Source organism: Rhinolophus sinicus, linkage group LG16, assembly GCF_036562045.2.
Source record: "Rhinolophus sinicus isolate RSC01 linkage group LG16, ASM3656204v1, whole genome shotgun sequence".
Taxonomy (NCBI): Eukaryota; Metazoa; Chordata; class Mammalia; order Chiroptera; family Rhinolophidae; genus Rhinolophus; species Rhinolophus sinicus.
The window spans coordinates 3434452-3452170 of NC_133765.1; the positions used below are offsets into that span (position 1 = coordinate 3434452).

Here is a 17719-nt window from a genome sequence, read left to right on the forward strand (position 1 = left end):
TTTGGGTCTGTGCACATAATCATTAGTGGGTAGTGCAGATAGTATTTGGGGAATTTTCCGAGGAAAGCAGGAGAATACTCAGAACATGCCACCTGTCTTCCTTGCACAAAGACTGTCCTTGTAAGATTTAGAGGACAAGAGATGATGTTGGTCTGTACTTCCGTATCTTGGTGTCAGGAACAGGGGCAGCCAAATGTTGTGCAAACATTCTGCTTTGACTCTTAAGCCTTTTAATGAGGAATTAAACCAGAGAGGCTTATCTAATGACAGTCCTCCTGAGGTGACGTCATTGCTCACCATGGCCCCTGTCGAAGGCTAGCGGAAATGCTCTGGCAACCTTGTGCATTCCCCACTGTTGAGAGGTTTCATCAGCTCTCTGTCCTCAGGAACTGAGACTCCATAAAAGTCTTGCAGCATTTTCTCCCTCTTCCTCAGAAGGAGAAGCTGGACATGCTGGCCAACCAACTGTGGTTTTATTTAAATTGTGTTTCACCAGCACTCCCCACCCTCCTCCAGCCACGCAGATCAATGCTTTCCTCTGACTTCTCCAGCAGCTTGCTCTCCGTGGGGAAATACGGTAGGGATTGGTGGAAGTAACAGAAATGAGGTACCATGGGAGCACTGATGCGTATCCTCTCCAATTCTTTCTCTTGCCCCACTCCCCATGCCCAGTTCCTTGCACCATCACCACTCTAGTGACTGATCCCTGTACTTATCTTTCACTGTGGAAAACCTTAAAGCTGCCTGTGGGTTTCATGGAGGTGCTTAGTATCCAATAATCAAAATGTCTGGAACAAGAAATGTGTCAGTTTAAATAAACTTTGTTTTACGCATAAGTAAATGTGTTGTTGACCCACAATGGCAGGGTAGGGACTGGGCCTTTCAGAGATAATCTCTTTCCTGTTACTGCCTCTAACTAGGCTCCAGTTACCTCTAGAGATGTGCAGAGGAAGTCACTCTCTAACCATCCTGGGTCATGCATTCCAGTCCTTAACTGGCCTTTCTCTCAGTAAATCTTTATCATCTAACCTGAATCTCCCACACTGAGCTCCGCACAAACTCATTTCCTCTTGCTCAGCAACAGACAGAGAGCTAGAGAATAATATCTGGCCATCCTTCATTTTGTATTTGAAGGCAGTTAATAACATTGCTCCCACAGCATTGTTCACATTTTATCAGTATTTCCTGAGTCCCCAATAGCAACAAGTTCCACTTCAGGTCTGCCCACTGCCAGCTTTCTTACCTGGAACGTGGGCCAGACCTTGGCCATTCTGAATGTTGTGTGGGACACAGACTGAGTCCTAACCGTGGGGGTGGGGGGAATTGTGTGTCTTGTGACACCAGTGTTGGAGGGTACATTCCTGTCTGTGCTCTTGGGAGTTGTCTGCCCTTGGACTCCCTGGGCTGGTGGGTTGGTGGGGGCCTGCCCCTTCTACCTCACACTCATGTGGATGTTCACCAAGGAGAAATCTAGCTTCATAGCTGCTTTTTTTTTCACTTATGTTCCCTCCTGGAAGTTTCGGCTGAATAATGGACCCATGTAGTTTCTGTGCCTCCAGAAGTAATAGACAGGTGTTTGGTGTCTTGTGTCTGTAGGGAAAGGGAGCCTTAACAGCTGAGAATAAACAACAGTTGCTTGGTAATTTGAGCTCCTTGCATTTAAGTCAGAGGCCTGGCAACTGGGTGGGGGAAGGGGAGGGCCAGGTTGTGCTGGCTACCACCTGTCTAAGAGGCCAGAGGTGAGGTCAGTTTCACAGAGAACCAGGAAGTCTGCTGAGGGCCAAATATAGAAGAGAGGTAGGGAGGGGAGAGGCTTAGTGAGGAATGCAGTGGCTGAGATTCTAAAGCAGGTCCTGGAAACTCTTTGGTCTTGATGCCCTCATAACAGTTGCTTTGGCAAATAGTTTTTCAAAACTTTGCACTTCTGTTTCCCCACTTGTAAAATAATTGACATGTCATTTCGTGATATACCACACTAGTCAGGGCTGGAGCTACAGGAGAGCTGCTTTCCAGAGCTCATGCATTTGATGAGATTTCGGTGGCTTCTAACTGGCTGCAGAAGACCCGGTTCAAGTTTTGGCTTTGTCATTGATTATTGTTATTGTTACTTATCTATGACCTTAGATACAGTGATACGTCACTCCTAGGTTTCTGGGAAGATAAAACATTACACATGAAAGCCATTTACTACATGAAAGCCATTTTACTAAGTGTGTGAAAGTTACTATACAAACAAAACATACAGGACAATGGAGAGAATCAAAGGAAGGAGAAACTTGGTTCTTCCCTCAAGGTACTAATAGTCTTAACAGTAATGATGACTCGCAGTTGTAGGGCATTTCATTTTTCAAAGCAGTGTCCCTTTTATCATCTTACTTGATAGTGCCATAGTAAAAAGTAAACAGAAAAGGCTGGGGGGAGGTGTTTTGAATAGGGTTTTAATGGATGAAAAAGTTATGACTTGGAGCAAAGAAGGGACCGTATGTAGAAGTGAACAAGGGCAGTGTTAGAGACTTAGGGTACTCTGGGTAGCTGCTTCTCAACCAAGTGTAACCATTTCAGATTGAGTTTGGAGGAGGTTTTTTCTCAGGCCAGGTGAAATGTAAATAATCATTGTCAACTACTACTGTGTCTTGGGCTTAAATTAAATCTCCTAGGAGTTTAGATTTTAGGTGTAGAATCCATTGTGGGTGGAAAAAGTGGCTGAAGTGTGTGGGAAGAGAGAGCTGGCAACTATTCTTCCTTTTAAGAGGCATACATTTAAATTCAGAGTGCTCACCATAAACTTTAGTGGGGCTTGCTCCCCTGTCAATCTTCCTTTCCCCAAAATATCCATTGAATCTTTTGGCCCCTATATTGTGGAACTTCCTAGTTTTTAAAATTTGTTTGTTTTGTTTTTTAGCTTCCAAGTGCTGGTAGCATCCCAGATTCCCTTCTCTCCTTAAACACCTGAGACCCCAGTCTCCTACTTCAATAGCCCCCTCTACAGGCAAGTCCTTGAACTGGGAAGTTATCAGATCCCCTGCAGAGCCTTTGTCCTTGGAGGAAATCCAAGGCAGTAAGCATATCTGTGGTGCCTTGGTTTAACTCCAGATCCTGAAGTTACAGTCCAGCCTCCTTGTCATTCCTGGAGCTGGAAGAAGTGCCCTGCTTCTTGCCAGGTCTGACACCTGATGGGAAGGGGTTTCTCCTTCCTGTGCCACATCCGGGAATTAAAATAGAGTGACACTAAACCACCCTTGAGAAAACCAGTGGCCGGATGTGAGACTCAGAAATAAGATGGACCTTATGTTCCTGGGAGTCATTTATGAGTCGGCCTGGTCTTGGCTTTTAGGCGCCAGCATCTTTCTCCCTGAGCAAAAAGTACTTCCCTCAGTTTCCGCAGCCTCTTGGAGGTTGTGCCATGTCAAGATGCCTTGAGCTCTCCTCCATGTGTCACTGCAGGGCAGGATGGACCCATGGCCAGCTGTCACATGTGATGCCTTGCTAAACTGCAGAAACAGCTGAGTTCTTGTGATCTCTAGGGATGTGTTTTTTCCTCAATTTTGGGACAGCTGTGAAATGTTCCCACGAACATCTCACTGGCAGAGAAGGCTGGGCACTGGCTCCAATTGGAAATTAGACTCACAGAGGAGCAGAGAAGAGTAGGGGAATCAGATTGTGGACTTCATGGTGCATTCTTTTGTGCGCCTCCCGGTCTATTTGAAAGCTAGGGTCTCTATTTCAGTTCTCATTTGCAGGACTTTCCAGAGACACAAATGTGCTGGGCTGGGAGGGAGGAGAATGGGTGATAGATACAACCTCTGCTGGAGCTAGGCTGGTTTAGACTCAATCCTGACACAGAGTGCTCAGTAGGGTGGATCACTTCTAGGGTCAATCTGTCAGTGGTACCTGGGTCTCTGGAGTGAGGGGAGTCAGCATAGTTTGGGACACTACAGGACTGACCCAAAATTCCTAGGTTCCATGACCTGCGGACATACTAGACTTTTTGTGACTCAGTCCATGCCCCTTGCAGATTGAAGCAGGAATTGAATCATCCCCCAGGAACACAAAGGGAGTACCCTGTGCTCCCTGGGGATTTGCTGGATGCTTTGTCTCTGGATGCTCACCCTGTAATTTGATCCTTTGCTTGAGATGAAGCTATGGTATTGACAGGAATGCTCAAGATGTACAGGGATCAACCCCTTTTCCTTACCGGTCCTGTGCGTCCTGTGTCTCTGAGATCCTATGTCTGTCTTTCCTTGGTATGTCATGTCTGCTGTCTCAGTTTATTCCACAGGAGAACTGTCCTTTCTTCTCAGCTTGTCATTTTGGAAGCAGCCTCCAGGAAACTGGCTGTCTCCCTCTGACTATGCCCAGGCTTCCTGTGCCCTCACCTGCACCCCAAATAGTTCAAAGAAGGCACCTTTTAAAGGAGAAGAGATCCAGCGGGAAAAAATCCCCTAGTTTTCCCTCAACCATGTATCCTGGGTGGCCTTGGAGAGTGAGGACTGAATTCCTTCATTCCTCCCTTCCGCCTACCCACCCCCTTTTCTCCCAGGAAAAGCAGGGAGTGAGATTAATGAGAGCTGCCTGGCCAATCGTCGCTTTGAGAAAGTTTGGTTTGTGCTCCTATTGCATTAGGCTGATTGGAGCAGCCTTAACTCGGAGGTAGAGTCCCTCCCAAGGGAGCCCGTGTACAGTTACACTAGCTGTCGCTGCCAGTGCCTGCCCTTTCTGGACAGATATGACCTCCCCTCACACCACACCCCCCGCCCCCCGCTCATTTTGTTTGTTTTTATCCAGCGTTTCCCTTCTCCTCTTTCTCTCTTTCCTTTGCCTCCCACCTCTGCCTCTTCCTCCTGCTCTCTGCCTCCCTGCAGCACCGAACCAGCTCTCCAACGCACGCAAACCGTTGCGAGTTTGCTGAGCCGCCCCCTGGGGCCGCGGAGTTCCGCGAACCACAGACGCCGGCGAGCGAGCGAGAGCCGCGATAGGAAAACAAGCGGGCGCGCGCGGGGAGCCCCAGGAGGGCGGCCGGGTGGTTGGCAGGCGCGGCCGCCGGAGGACCCGCGCGCGGAAAAGTTAGTCTCCCGGCGGCCGCGCGCCTGGCTGCGCCGCGGGCCCTGGCACTAGCTCCCCGCGGCGCTCCGGAGAGGAACTTGATCTTCCTGCAGCTCGAGCCGCGAGCGTTACCCAACGTGAGCGGGCCGAGCGCCCTGGGCGAGGGGGGAGCAGGACGCGGCCGGCGGGAGCGCAGCGGCGACGGGAACCCATGCCGGCGGCCAACCTGATGGAGAACCTGCAGCTGCCCTCCCTGCAGGTGGCGGGGCCGCAGGGCGCGCCCGAGGGCAGCCCGGTATGGTCCAGCTCGTCTACCCCCACGCTCCGCCGCCGGCGCTTTAAGATGCATCGCACGAAGAACGTGCACGAGCAGAGCCTAGAGGCCGGGCTGACCCGGGACCTGCCCGGCGTCTTGGCTCCTGGCAAGGAGCTCCTGCAGCTGCCGGCCATCGAGATCACGCCCTCCAGCGACGAGGACACCCCGTGGTCCAACTGCTCCACACCCAGCGCTTCCCCGCGCCGAAAACGCTTCCTCCTCCGCAAGTGGCTGAGGGTGAGGGAGCGGAAGGAGTGCAGTGAAAGCAGGTACGTGTCTGTTCCAACACCGGCCTTTCTTCCCCTGTCCTCCCCCCGCTCCCCACAACCGTCCGGGGCCCAGGGCATCCTGGCGGAAACTTCGAAGGAAAGCAGGAGCCCTTCACCCCAGTGGGCTTCGGGCAGTGCTGCGCCCGGCACAGGGGTTATGGTGGCACTTGCGCTTCCACTCTTGTCACCCATCTCCCCAACCCATGGCTAGGGGCCAGTGATTTTAATGTATATGTAATACATTTGCAAGGGGCTTCAGGCTGCATTCCATCTCATTTGATCCTCACAGCAAAATGAATAATAAAGACTATAGCAGGTAATATTATTGTGCCTCTTTTATGAGCAGGTCATTATGGTGAGCTCTTCACTGACTATCTCCAAATTTAATCCTCACAAAAGCTCTTTGAGGTAGATATTACTATTATTCCCATTTTATAGATGGAGATAGCAGAAGGCCGAAGAGGTGAAGTGGCTTCTTCACTTAGATTTATATTTCTATATTCCATTTCAATTTTTATTATTTTATTTTTGGCCGTACCAGGTTGCCTTTCCTGGCCCACATATCTAGAAGAGGTGGTGGAGTTTTCTTTAGAGTGAGTCACATTTCCTACCACACAGAGTCTTTAGATACCTATCTAGGCCTGGTCCGTGCCACTGTGGTGTGTGCCAGCAACTTTTTTGCCTGGGTAAATGTGGCACCTGAGTAGTGGGGGAAGTTCGCTTTCCCTATGCAGGGAATCAGTGTAGAAAACCATAGGGCAGCTCCACACAGCGTTGGCCAGGAGTTGTTTGTGAGCCAAGCCCATTGCCAGGTGGAGGGGGCAGTCCTCACCGGTTCACTGATGCTATGGACCCCATCCACTTCCTTGCAGACTCTAGGGCCCTGTCTCTTAGCAGTCGTTTGTGCTCCTGCGTGGGGCAGCTGCGGGATTGGCCGCTTCCCTGGGGCTCCTTCTCCCAACCTATGCAATTTCATTTGTTTGAATTCACAAGTACTTGTTGAATGTTCTTGTGAGCTCAGTCTGGTTCCAACTCATGATGATGTGCTCCAGGGGGAAGTGTGGGGGAGGGCTGGATAGGATGAGGGGACCTGGAAGTTGAAGGAGGGTGGGAGGAGAGTTGGAGAAGAAATTAAGACATGAGTTTCACTCGTACTGAAGAGATAGAACCATTGGAAGACATGTAGTATGTGTGCCATGTGGTAATGATTGTACAAAAAAAGAGGAGAGAGACCTATGGAAGGAAGATACTCAAACAGGAACAAATACCAGATAAGCAGTAGAAAACGGTAGGAAAATTATGAGGTTGGGGCATGTGATCAGGAAAGGGAAACAATCTGGGCAAAGGCATAGATAGGAACAGAGTGAGCGATGTGTCTTTGGGGGGCCGTTGGGAATCAGCCAGTTCATGCATAGGATGAGCATTCTACGCCTTCCAGCGTTTCTCTGTTCTGGATACAATGGCTGGATGTGGTTCTCCCGGCAGGTGCAGATGCAGAGCTCTGTTCTGGGACTTTTTGTGGATCTGGGGATACAATTTTTTTTTGTCCTGCTGCCTTTTTCACAGTGTAGAGGGCACTCTTGGTGGGAGCTAATCTTGAACTGAAAGTTCATTATGGTTTGCCAGCTTTCTTTTTTAAATGTGAAAGACCTTAAAAGAGACCCATTTTTGACCTTGAGATTCAACCATGGAGACTAAGGACAAAATATGGGGAAAAGAGTCCTACATTGCTGGCCAGGGTGGGGATGGGGTGGATTTGGTTAGATTTAAGGAAGGCTTCCCTGGTTCTGAGAGTCATCTAAGGGTGCAGTGGAATCCTCATTTTTGTAGAAGCAGGAAATGTACTCTTAAAAATCAGGAAGTATTTTCACTTCCTACGAGTAGTTTAAGGCAGTTCTTTTAAATGGTGGTTTGTTACATTAGAAGAATATAAGCATATATGTAGAAAAAGATAGACTGAATTCAATCCCAAATTTGTCTGACTCAAATCTCTACTCTTAATCACTGATATACTGCCTCCTGTTGGAATCTGTCTGGATTATGGCTACAACACAATCCTGTCATTTTCAGGCCTTAGAAATGGAAGGCTTCTTGGGAAGAAAAGAACCAATCAAGTGTAGATGCCCAACAAGATTCCCTGAGAAGGAGGTGGCATTTAGAGGCAGTCAAGTTCTATCATTTATTAGCTTAGCTGTGGAATCTCGGACACCTCACTTCACCTCTGTGTTTCAATTTCTCCATTCTTGGAAGGGATATCTGTGGGTTAATGGGAGTTCTCGAGCAATACATGTGAAAATGTTTTGTAAACTTCTCCTTGCTGTGCAGGGATGAAGGACTATTGTCATTGGTCTGTGAGTGTCTCAGTGAAGTGGGTAAGTGCTTGAGAGTAGGAAGTTATAGACTCACACGGCCTGGAGCCACACGTGGGACTCCTCATACATTAAGTGACTTGGAAACAGTGATTGGAAAATGACTTCTCTGGCTTGGCTTAGGGGAGATGAGCGTACCAGGCCCAGTGTGGCTTCTTCCTTTTTCACATTCCCCCCCCCCCCCGCCCAAATCTACCTCTCCACATTCAGAGAATAGCACCATTAGGACTGGAATTCTCTCTGATGTGGTAGAAGGCAATGGGCTGAGAAGGCCACAGCTTGTGGATTTTAACTGTTCAAAGTTGAAAATACAAAGAGGATCATGAGACCCCTTTCTTCTCCTTAACCCTGGGAAGAAAAAAATGGAGAAAATGGGTGATTGGCATGGTTTTGGGATTCAAGGACACAGCCATACAGCACTGAAATACTCCAAGTCTAATCATCTCTGGTTCATCTTTGTTATCTTCACTGTCTAATACTATACTTGGCCTTGCATGGTGAGCCATAGATATTTGTTGGTGAATAAATTAATAATGAGTGAATGAATGTCTACTTTTTCTATACTGTTTGGAATGGAATTCTCTTTATTCATGAGTCAGGGAAAATTTCCTGGAAGAGATGAGTCCAGAGCTTACGTTGTTTTTCTTTTCCTTCCTTCCTTCCTTCCTTCCTTCCTTCCTTCCTTCCTTCCTTCCTTCCTTCCTTCCTTCCTTCCCAGAGCTGAGGTTGTCTTTCTTTCTTTCTTTCTTTCTTTCTTTCTTTCTTTCTTTCTTTCTTTCTTTCTTTCTTTCTTTCTTTCTTTCTTTCTTTCTTTCTTGTTTAAATTGAGATGTAATTTACATACAATGCAACTCACTCTTTTTTAAAGTATACAATTCAATGGTTTTTAGTATATTTACAAATATGTGGAACCATCACCACAATCAATTTTAGAACATTATCGTGACCTCAAAAAGAAATCTGTACCCTTTATATATCACCCTTAGTCCCCACATCCTTCATCCCCCCAGCCCTAGACAACCTGGAATCTACTTTCTGTAGAGGCTGAGTTTTGAATGGGGACTAAATGCGTATTGATGAAAGCACTTTGGGTGTTTTGGCTTGAGGATGGGAATGGATGACCAAGTGTGGTCTTGATGAGGGATGTGGAAAAATGAGGGTGGGGATGTGATGGGCTGACAAACTATGATTTATGTGGAAGAGTTTGAATTTCAATTAATCAGTCAGCCATCAAAGATGCATTGAGATCCTATAGACAGTGTGCTTTATATACAAAGAGCATTCAGCTCAATGGGAGCCACTGCAGACTCTGGAACCTGGGAGATAACATACTCTGAATGGTATGTGAAGCAACTAATTCTTGTTGTTCTGTGTGAACTGGGTGGTGGGGTAGACGCCAGAGCCTGGCACTGTTCTTCCAGTGGTCTAGCTGGGAATTGTTTTGTTAGCACAAGATGGCCCTGTTGTTTTTTGCTGGCCATGTTGCCTCCTGAGCTCCTTGGATAACGCAGTCTGAAGTTGATGGGGCAAGCTCTTAGAAAGAGCACCTTCATGTCTCCTGAAATCCCTTGGCCTGAACTGGTTGTGATGATTGTTCAAAACCCCAATTGAGTATCAGAGTCCCTCTCTTGGATTATGGCAAACTCATGAATTGAATTGCGCCATATCTTCCAGGATGGCCTCCTGTTGTTCTCGGCAGGGGGAAGGCAAGCTGACATGGGGCAAGTAAGTAGGTATGGAGGTCTAACTGTCGGTCACACAGAAGCACTTCTCTGTTTCTCTTTCACCATTTGTACCACCTTTCACCTTGGCTGTTCTGTCTCTCCTTCTATATAACATACCTACCTGTCAGGACTGCTCACAGTCTAACAGCCTGGCAGCTAGAGAGTCTCGTCAACCTGGAGCCTCAGGGTTTCTGCTTAGCTCCACATCTGACCTCAGGGGGTGCCTCTCACTGACTCTGCCCAGCCTGGAAGGCCAGGTTACCTATCTGGTGCTAGTCTAGCTGGCGTGTGAGTTTGCAGGTAGTGAATACACAGCGTTGGTATATTTATCTTGACTCTCCGTCCCCTTCCTCTGACCTTTAGAGCATGTCTTGCTTCCGGTTGCAGCTCAGTTTCCAGGTGAGCAGGGTGATCCAGATGCTCCGCTAGTCAGCTCTGTGTGTAGCCTGCCATGTATGAAAAGCTCAGGGAACATGGGAGAGAGAAAACTCTGTCTTAACACAAAGCATCAAAGAAATGCAGAGGAGACCTAGGATTTGTCAGCAGATTAAGTAATCAGTGCTGGATAAGGTTAGACTAGCAAAAATCTCCACCAGACCCATAATTCCTTGAGGGCGGGACTGTGTCTTATTTTGTGCCAAGTTTTCTAAGCGCCTTAAATGCGCAATTACATTTAATCCTCACAACACAGCCGCCAGGTGTGTTTTTACCGCTGAGGAGCCTGAAGTTCAGAGATGAACTTGCTCCTGATCAAACAGAAGCAACGGTGAGATTTGAACCACATTCTTTAGAGCTCAAAGCCTGTACCATCTCTTTAGGGCCTGAAAATAGTTGGCCCTTGAATGTGTAATAACCGTACAGGTGTGTGTGTGTGTGTGGGGGGGGTTCTGAAGGAAAGTAAAACAAGGTCAAGAGAATAGGGAGGCTGCTGAGCAGATATGTGGAGTGGTTGTGGGCAAGTACAGTGATATGTGAGGCCAGTGTCGACTGGCCTAAGTGACCTGCTCCATGAGAAACAGCCAACCTTTGGCTGTAAATGTGGTTTCCAGATTCAGACAATTTGTGGAAACTGAGAAGTTAGAGATGGAGCCCTGTGTACTGATTCACACGGGCCAGGTTCCTCTGTGGGAGTTGGTATTTTGAAAGTTTCCATAGTGGTTATGCACTCAGGGCGTGCCAATTACACGTCAGGCAAGAGACTGGGATGGTCCTGGAGCAGATGAACAGGTGATAAGTCTGCCCTGCTTGGTTACTTTCTCCCAGGTACTATCTATGCACCAGTTGCTATGATGGTCACTGATAATTGCTTCTAGGGTAACATTGAAGTTTTCATTAAGGCGTCTGAATGGCTAAGCTGCCAGTGGGGAATTTCCTTCCTGACCCCAGTGGGTGAGCTACTGGGCCCTAAAGCAGGTGTTTAGACACAGAGCCAAGTGGACCTGAGAGCCTGGGGGTGGTTGCTGGGTTGCTGTGTACACAAGAGCTTAATGGAGTCTGAGGGCTTTTCCTGGGGCCTTTGCCCTTTTGTGGTTCTTTCCTCTGTAGCCCAAATTAGTGTGGTGACTCACCAAGGGGCTTTTGTACCTGGTGTGAAGGAAGATTCAGCTTTTAAACAATTTGGGATGGGGGGAGGGAAGGGCCTATGTGCTCTTATCCTGCAACTTTGGAGCCTGAAGAATCGTCCTTCTTTCAGAAGAGATAGGAAAGCTTCCATCAAGGATGCGTAACCAAAAACTGAATGTGGACCTTCAGGTGGGAGGAGGGAGGCAGGATGGAGATGCTTCAAGCTGGTAAAAGAGACATCAGGCAATGGCCTGCCATCCTCCATGCCATTGTGGGCAGCGTGTGCCATCTCCTAAAGAGAGTCCTGGTGTGAAGTATTCTCTGTTTTCAGATCATGTGTCTGGATTTTTCATTCAGATAATACAGGAAAATGTGGCTGTGCCTTAGCTAAAACTAGTGGTAGAAGAGGAGAGGGATAAGGAAATCCACAGCATTTTCATTTGAGGCCCTTGATGCATTGTTCTGGCCAGATTATGTGAAGGCTTTCTTCTGCACCCTTTGTCCGTACTCTGATTGGGTTGAGATTTGTTGTTCAACCCTGATTAGTAGATGAAATAAAGAAATAAGGTGAATAGGCCCATCATGGTGGTAGATTTGGGTTATTTATGGCCTGGATGGAACTCAAGTCTGGGCCAGGTTCTAACTACCGCATATCTGGAACTTCTTCATTTTCTTTCAGGCCTCTCTGTGCCATCAGAACACTGATAATACTTATTCCCAGCCTGGTGCCTCTTAAACTCCACCATCTGACCACAGAGGTTTTCAGCCTTGCTGCTTTTAGTTAGCAAGTTTACTCAGGAAATGAGGGGGCTGAGTAAAGGGACAAAAAAAAAACCAATTAACAACCCACTTGTTTTTTTCCCTTTTCTTTTGCAACTGTGGAAAAAGAATTTGCCTGGGGGCCTTGTTTGGGGATGGGTAAGTGTGGTAACCCTTTCAATATTTGCCCCAGCAATTAGGAAAAAACAGGTTAGTTTAGTGACACATATTTGAGACTCTCCAAGGGTCTCCCAAATTGTTTTAAAATAATCTTTTATATTATAACAGTCAATGAATATTGTGTGCATAATAAAATAATGAGTTAATATAAAACTTTTGGGGTGGCCAGATGGCTCAGTGTTGCCTGTTCAATTCCTGCATGGGCCAGTGAACTGCGCCCTCCACAACTAGATTGAAGACAATGAGCTGCCACTGAGCCTTTGGAGGGGCAGCCGGATGGCTCAGTTGGTTAGAGCAGGAGCTCGCAACATCAAGGTTGCCTGTTCAATTCCCGCATGGGATGGTGGGCTGTGCCCCCTGCAACTAAAGATTGAAAACGGTGACTGGACTTGGAGCTGAGCTGCACCTTCCACAACTAGATTGAAGGACAACAACTTGGAGCTGATGGGCCTTGGAGAAACACACTGTTCCCCAATCTGCCCCAATAAAATTTTTTTAAAAAGTATTAAAAAAAATTTTTTTGGATAGTAGGAAGAGGAAAACAGTTCATCATTTTACCATGCTAACTCAAATATGTTTGGTATATTTTCTTAGTAGCCTGTTTGGTATATTATCTCCTAGTATTTTTTTTTTACTCAGATTTTCCTTTTAATTGAAGGATTTATTTTCTTTTTTATCAACTCCTCTCTACCTTGTTACCTGTAAGGGAGAACATCGGTCCATAGGTTGAGGACAGGTTAAGTCTGCAAAATAAGGTTAAAAATGACTTTCTGAAGCACTGCTTCTGGAGGAACCATTAGGAGAAGACACCTCCACAGTAGGGGACCCTTCATCAAAGAACATGCCACTTAGCCTCTTTCTTTCCTTCTCTGTAATCCAAGCTTGTATGATAGTGCCCATCTGACCCCTCAGAGCAACCTGACTTGATCCGACCAGCATTTGTTTTTTAGCTGGGTCATTACATTCTGAAGCTCTTTCTGACCTTTTTGCTAATTCTCAGGGTTGGATGGGATGGAGTAATAAAAGTTACTCTGAACAGGGTGAAGCTTCTTTAAAGAACAGTTTGTCTTAGCTTAGGTGATAACAGGTGTTTTCTCTATCTATGTCTATGATAAACCACATCTTCCTGACATGTGAAAATGTCATTAAAAAAAAAAAATCCCCAGGAAAGGATTGCACCACCTCTCTTGGTTACTTTCTTTTATGTCTTCAAGCCATACTATTGAGAAACTTCTACCTAAGATCTAACTGAAATCCCCTGTGGTGTAATTCATTTTCTCTTGTCCTCAGTGAAGATGAAAGAATATCTGGTCATTGCCCTTTGAGAATATTCCTTCATGAACTCAATGTTAAAAACTTGGGTTCTCTAGTGGGGGCTGTGCAGCCCTGTGGACTTATTGGAGGAATTGGCCGCTACACATGTTAGAACACAGAGCCAGTCTTAGAGACGAGCAGAGTAGAAAGTGGCCCGCCCATTCAGAAAGTTCTCAGGAACCCTGAACGATTTCTGTCTCTCTGAACTGACATCTCCATGCTTGAATTGCTTTCCAAAATGCCTCTATTAGTCGATATTCCTTTTGTTTAGCAGGCAGAGAGATTAGGCTGAAAATGTAGATAACTCAGGAGAGGTAATTTTCACAGTTCAACAAACATTTATTAGACACTTAGAGGGAATCGGGTGCTGTGCTATACGCTGGGTTACAAAGATGGAGAACTCACAGCTTGTGTGGGAGATCAACATGTAAAAGATAATTTCAGTAGAATATGAAATTCTGACTAAAGAAAAAAAAACAAATTGGAGGAAAAGATTTGATGGGAGAGCGAGGAGGGGCGCATCCCTGGCCCTAGATTTCACCACCACACCATCTACTTCTCTCTCACTGTTACTTAGTACCTATAGTTCTGGTTTTGCGTCTCAGAGAATCTCGTCTTCATGGTGGATGGGCTTTGTGTGATCATTTCAACTTGAAGCAAAAAGAGAAGTCCAAAGCCACAAAGCTGGTCGGTGACAGAAATGGCTCTAGAATACAGGTCGCCTACAACCCAGCTAAGTGGTCAGCCTACCCCATGTCCCGGGAACCCATCTTTGCCTAGGACGGAACCATGTCTTCATCAGTGAAGCCAGGAAACTCACGCAGGCCTTGTCTGTCTTTGGGGGCAGGGTAAGGATTTTTCCTAAGATGACTGCCCTAGCACCAGGCCAAGGGACCGCCTGAGCAGTGTGCGGTGCAAGCTCTGGTTCTGCTCATTTTTTTCTGTGTGGTCCTGGGCAGGTGACTTAACCTCTCTGGACCTCAGCATCATTCTCATTTGTTAAGTAGAGAGTATACATTTCTTTTTCATCTTTTACGACAGAATTAAGTAGATGTGTTTGAAGAGTGTGTCTTCACTAGTTAAGAAGAGATTTTTTTTTGGGTGGTCTGTGAGGCCTCTGAGTCTACTCCTCTGGCTAGTGTGTAAGCTGCAATACTGGTTTGCTGCTATTTATGAGATGTCCCTTTTTCAATCTAGTGATGGGTGCTGAAGATGAGGTTTTATAGTTTACGGGCTGCTCTTGTCTGCCTGTCTCTCCATATTGGTCCTACTTAAGGCTCTGACTCCAGGCCTCCTATTCTCCTCCTCCTCCCTCCTCCTCCCTCTCTCCCCTCCTCCTCAATCCACTCTCCTTGGGCCATGTCATCCACTCTCTTGGCTGTAATCATCCCTATGTGATGGTGACGCTGACATTTATAGCTCAGACCGCATCTCTTCTCCGAGCCTTAGGCTCATACGTCCAACTGGCTAGTGGGCATTTCCATAGGGATGTTCTTCAAAACAGCTTTTCCATCCCTAATTGCACCCGTCGTCTTTCCCTCCAAACCAGTTTCCCTGTCATTGGTTCCTTGCATTGGGGATTGGTACCCTTCCGTTTCACAAGGTTTCCCTCCCTTGAAAGAAAATGTTCTTAAAGTCTGTCTTCTCTTCACCACTGTTGCCCCTCTCTTATCCATCACCATCTCTCAGGTGTTACTCAGGCATTCTTCTAACTGGTCTCACTCACTACCTTGTGGCTCCTCCCCTTTAATTCTTCATTCTGCAGCCAGAGGGCTCTTCATGATATCACTTCTGCTCCCCCCACCCCTTTCAATTACTGCTGCTCCCAGGACTCTGCCTCCAGCCAAAGTAAGTTTTCAGTGCCTTCTTTTATTTCCAGGTCTTCACAGACATTGTTCCTTCGCATGGAATTCCTTTTTTGTGACCCTGACCCACTTTGCCATCCTCAGTCCTTCTTCTCTTTTGGGTGTTAGTTATCCTTTCCTTTAGGAAGTAGGCTCTGACTCAGGTATTTATTACATCTGTGTTCCAAAATTGTGATTACTTGGTCACATTGTACCATTCACTGTATCATAAGATGTGAGGGCAGAGTCAGTTTACTCGGTGATTGTTTTATTTGGTGCCTGCCACTCTCTTCGCATGAAACATAGTAGGAGCTCAGTAAACATGTATTTGGGGAATGAACAAATAATCAAATGAAGGAAGGACTATAAGGAAATTTTTTTCATAGAATTCTATTGTACATCATTTTGCAAAGCAAGAAGTCCTGTTGAAGCTGGATAATCACCACCTCAAATGCCATTTATGTAAATCTGGATTGTTTTGTATTGGCTTGTCTGTCTGTTTTAAGCCTGATGGTTTTTTCTTTATGCAGACTGTGTCTCTCATCAAATTGTAGGTGGTCAGAGATCAGAGACTGCTGATCTCCTAAGGGTGGTATCTATTCGAGAGTCAAACTTGGCGTGGTTAGGTGGAGAGTGGTTGACCTGACCCACAACGAGACCCAGACTGCAAGAGCACGTTGGGAGCAATATTTTGGCTGATGGTCAACCTGGGGCCCAGGTACAATCTGAATATAGTGATTAGCCTTCGCCCACCTTTTAAAAACAAGTTACTTGGGCACATCATTGAAAGGGAATTGGTATATTTTCTAAAATTTGGAAATCAGGAGTTGTAAAAGTAATGTCTTGCACCTGATTTGAAGAGCGATATGAATGGGGGCTGCTGACTCTCCTCCCATTGAGACTAAGACTCCATTTAATTAGTGTGGGTGGTTTGGAATGCAGATGCGTTTGTTGCTCTTACATCTTCTAAAACCTTGGGAGATGATGGTATTAGCTGGATCCCTCTCTGCAGCTGTCAGATGCCAGAACAGTTGTTCTGTAGTTTGGACTCCTTCCTCCTCTTAGCTCCAGTGGAAGCCAATAGCCAAAGAGTGGCCAATAGAAACGCCGTTCTTTATGCAGTATAATGATAGCCTTTTAATGCAGGTCACGGATGCCATTTACTGAACTATCATAGCGTGTGGAGCCTTGAACTGGGACCCCAGGGAGGAGGTGCAGAGGAAAGAGGGGACACTGATACTTGCCATTGGGAGCTTCTAGTGGGCAGAGAATGGTGTCCACATGGACACAAATGAAAACAATGCTGGCGATAGCAATTTGTCATAATCTCTTCATTTGAGTAGCTACCACTCTATCCTTTTCAAAGTGATTTACCAGGCCATGGGCTTCGGGAAGGTGGGCACAGAGTATAATTATTCTTTGTATTTGCCCAGCACTTAACAGTGCCTGGCACAAACTGAGCCTTCCAATAACATGCTTATGAAATGACAATCCATTATTTCATTTGTTCCGGCATCCTATGGGACAGATGTAGTGAGTATGTCCACTTGGCACTTAAGGAAATTGAAACTCTGAAACATACCCACATTCATATAACTAAGTAGTGGTGGAAATTTGACTCAAAAAGAGGTTATGTTCTGTCAATTTTAATTCAGGCCTTTTTGTTTATTGCACAGTACATGTATATATCTGACATACCAATATTGTACAGTACATGTATATATCTGATATTATAATGTATATATCTGACATATCCTGTAGATTTATATATATAATAAATATATAAATATAAATATAATTATATATATTAATATTATATATTATAATTATATAAAATATATCTAATATTATATATACATAAATAAAAATATATATAAACCCACAGGAAATGGAAAATAAAAACCAAACATTATAAGCAGCTGTTTCAGCATGCCTCCATTCTTTTAAAGCAGCAGCCCCTGTGAAAAGCATTGCTGGATTTTACCCTCCCCTTGGCTCCCTTCCCATTTGGAGGGACACATTAAGCAGTCAGGCTGCCACAGTGAGGAGAGTCCAAATTCTACATACACTTACAGCTTGGCAGCTATGTGCTGGCCCATTGAATTTTGGCTGACTTCTGCTCTTGAAGGATTCAGTCTAGTTTATTTATTGTCCACCCACTCATTTGCTCAACAACAGATTTTATTACACATCTATTAGGCAGTCAATGCAAATCATACAAATAAATGTAACATTTTTAAATGTGATAAGTAAATCCAAGGAGAGTATGGTGGTTGGCCAGATCTTGTGAAGGATAGCCTCTCTAGTGGAAGTGGAGTTGGATGGACATATTGTCTTA

At 45.9% G+C, this 17719-nt stretch overlaps 1 protein-coding gene across 9 annotated transcripts in view; it reads left to right on the plus strand.

The window, feature by feature from the left end:
• Nucleotides 1–17719, plus strand: part of GRAMD1B (GRAM domain containing 1B) — a 236009-nt gene that overhangs the window by 63036 nt on the left and 155254 nt on the right. For 6 of the 9 annotated variants that reach the window (XM_074321146.1, XM_074321148.1, XM_074321152.1 and 3 more), the window contains exon 2: nt 4863–5628. The exons of 2 other annotated variants lie outside the window; for them this stretch is intronic. In XM_074321146.1, coding sequence (XP_074177247.1) covers nt 5255–5628 — 374 coding nt within the window. In that variant the 5' untranslated portion in view covers nt 4863–5254. Of the gene's footprint in view, nt 1–1849; nt 5629–17719 lie in introns of those variants that run through there. One more of the 9 variants, XM_074321147.1, reaches the window with a different exon arrangement.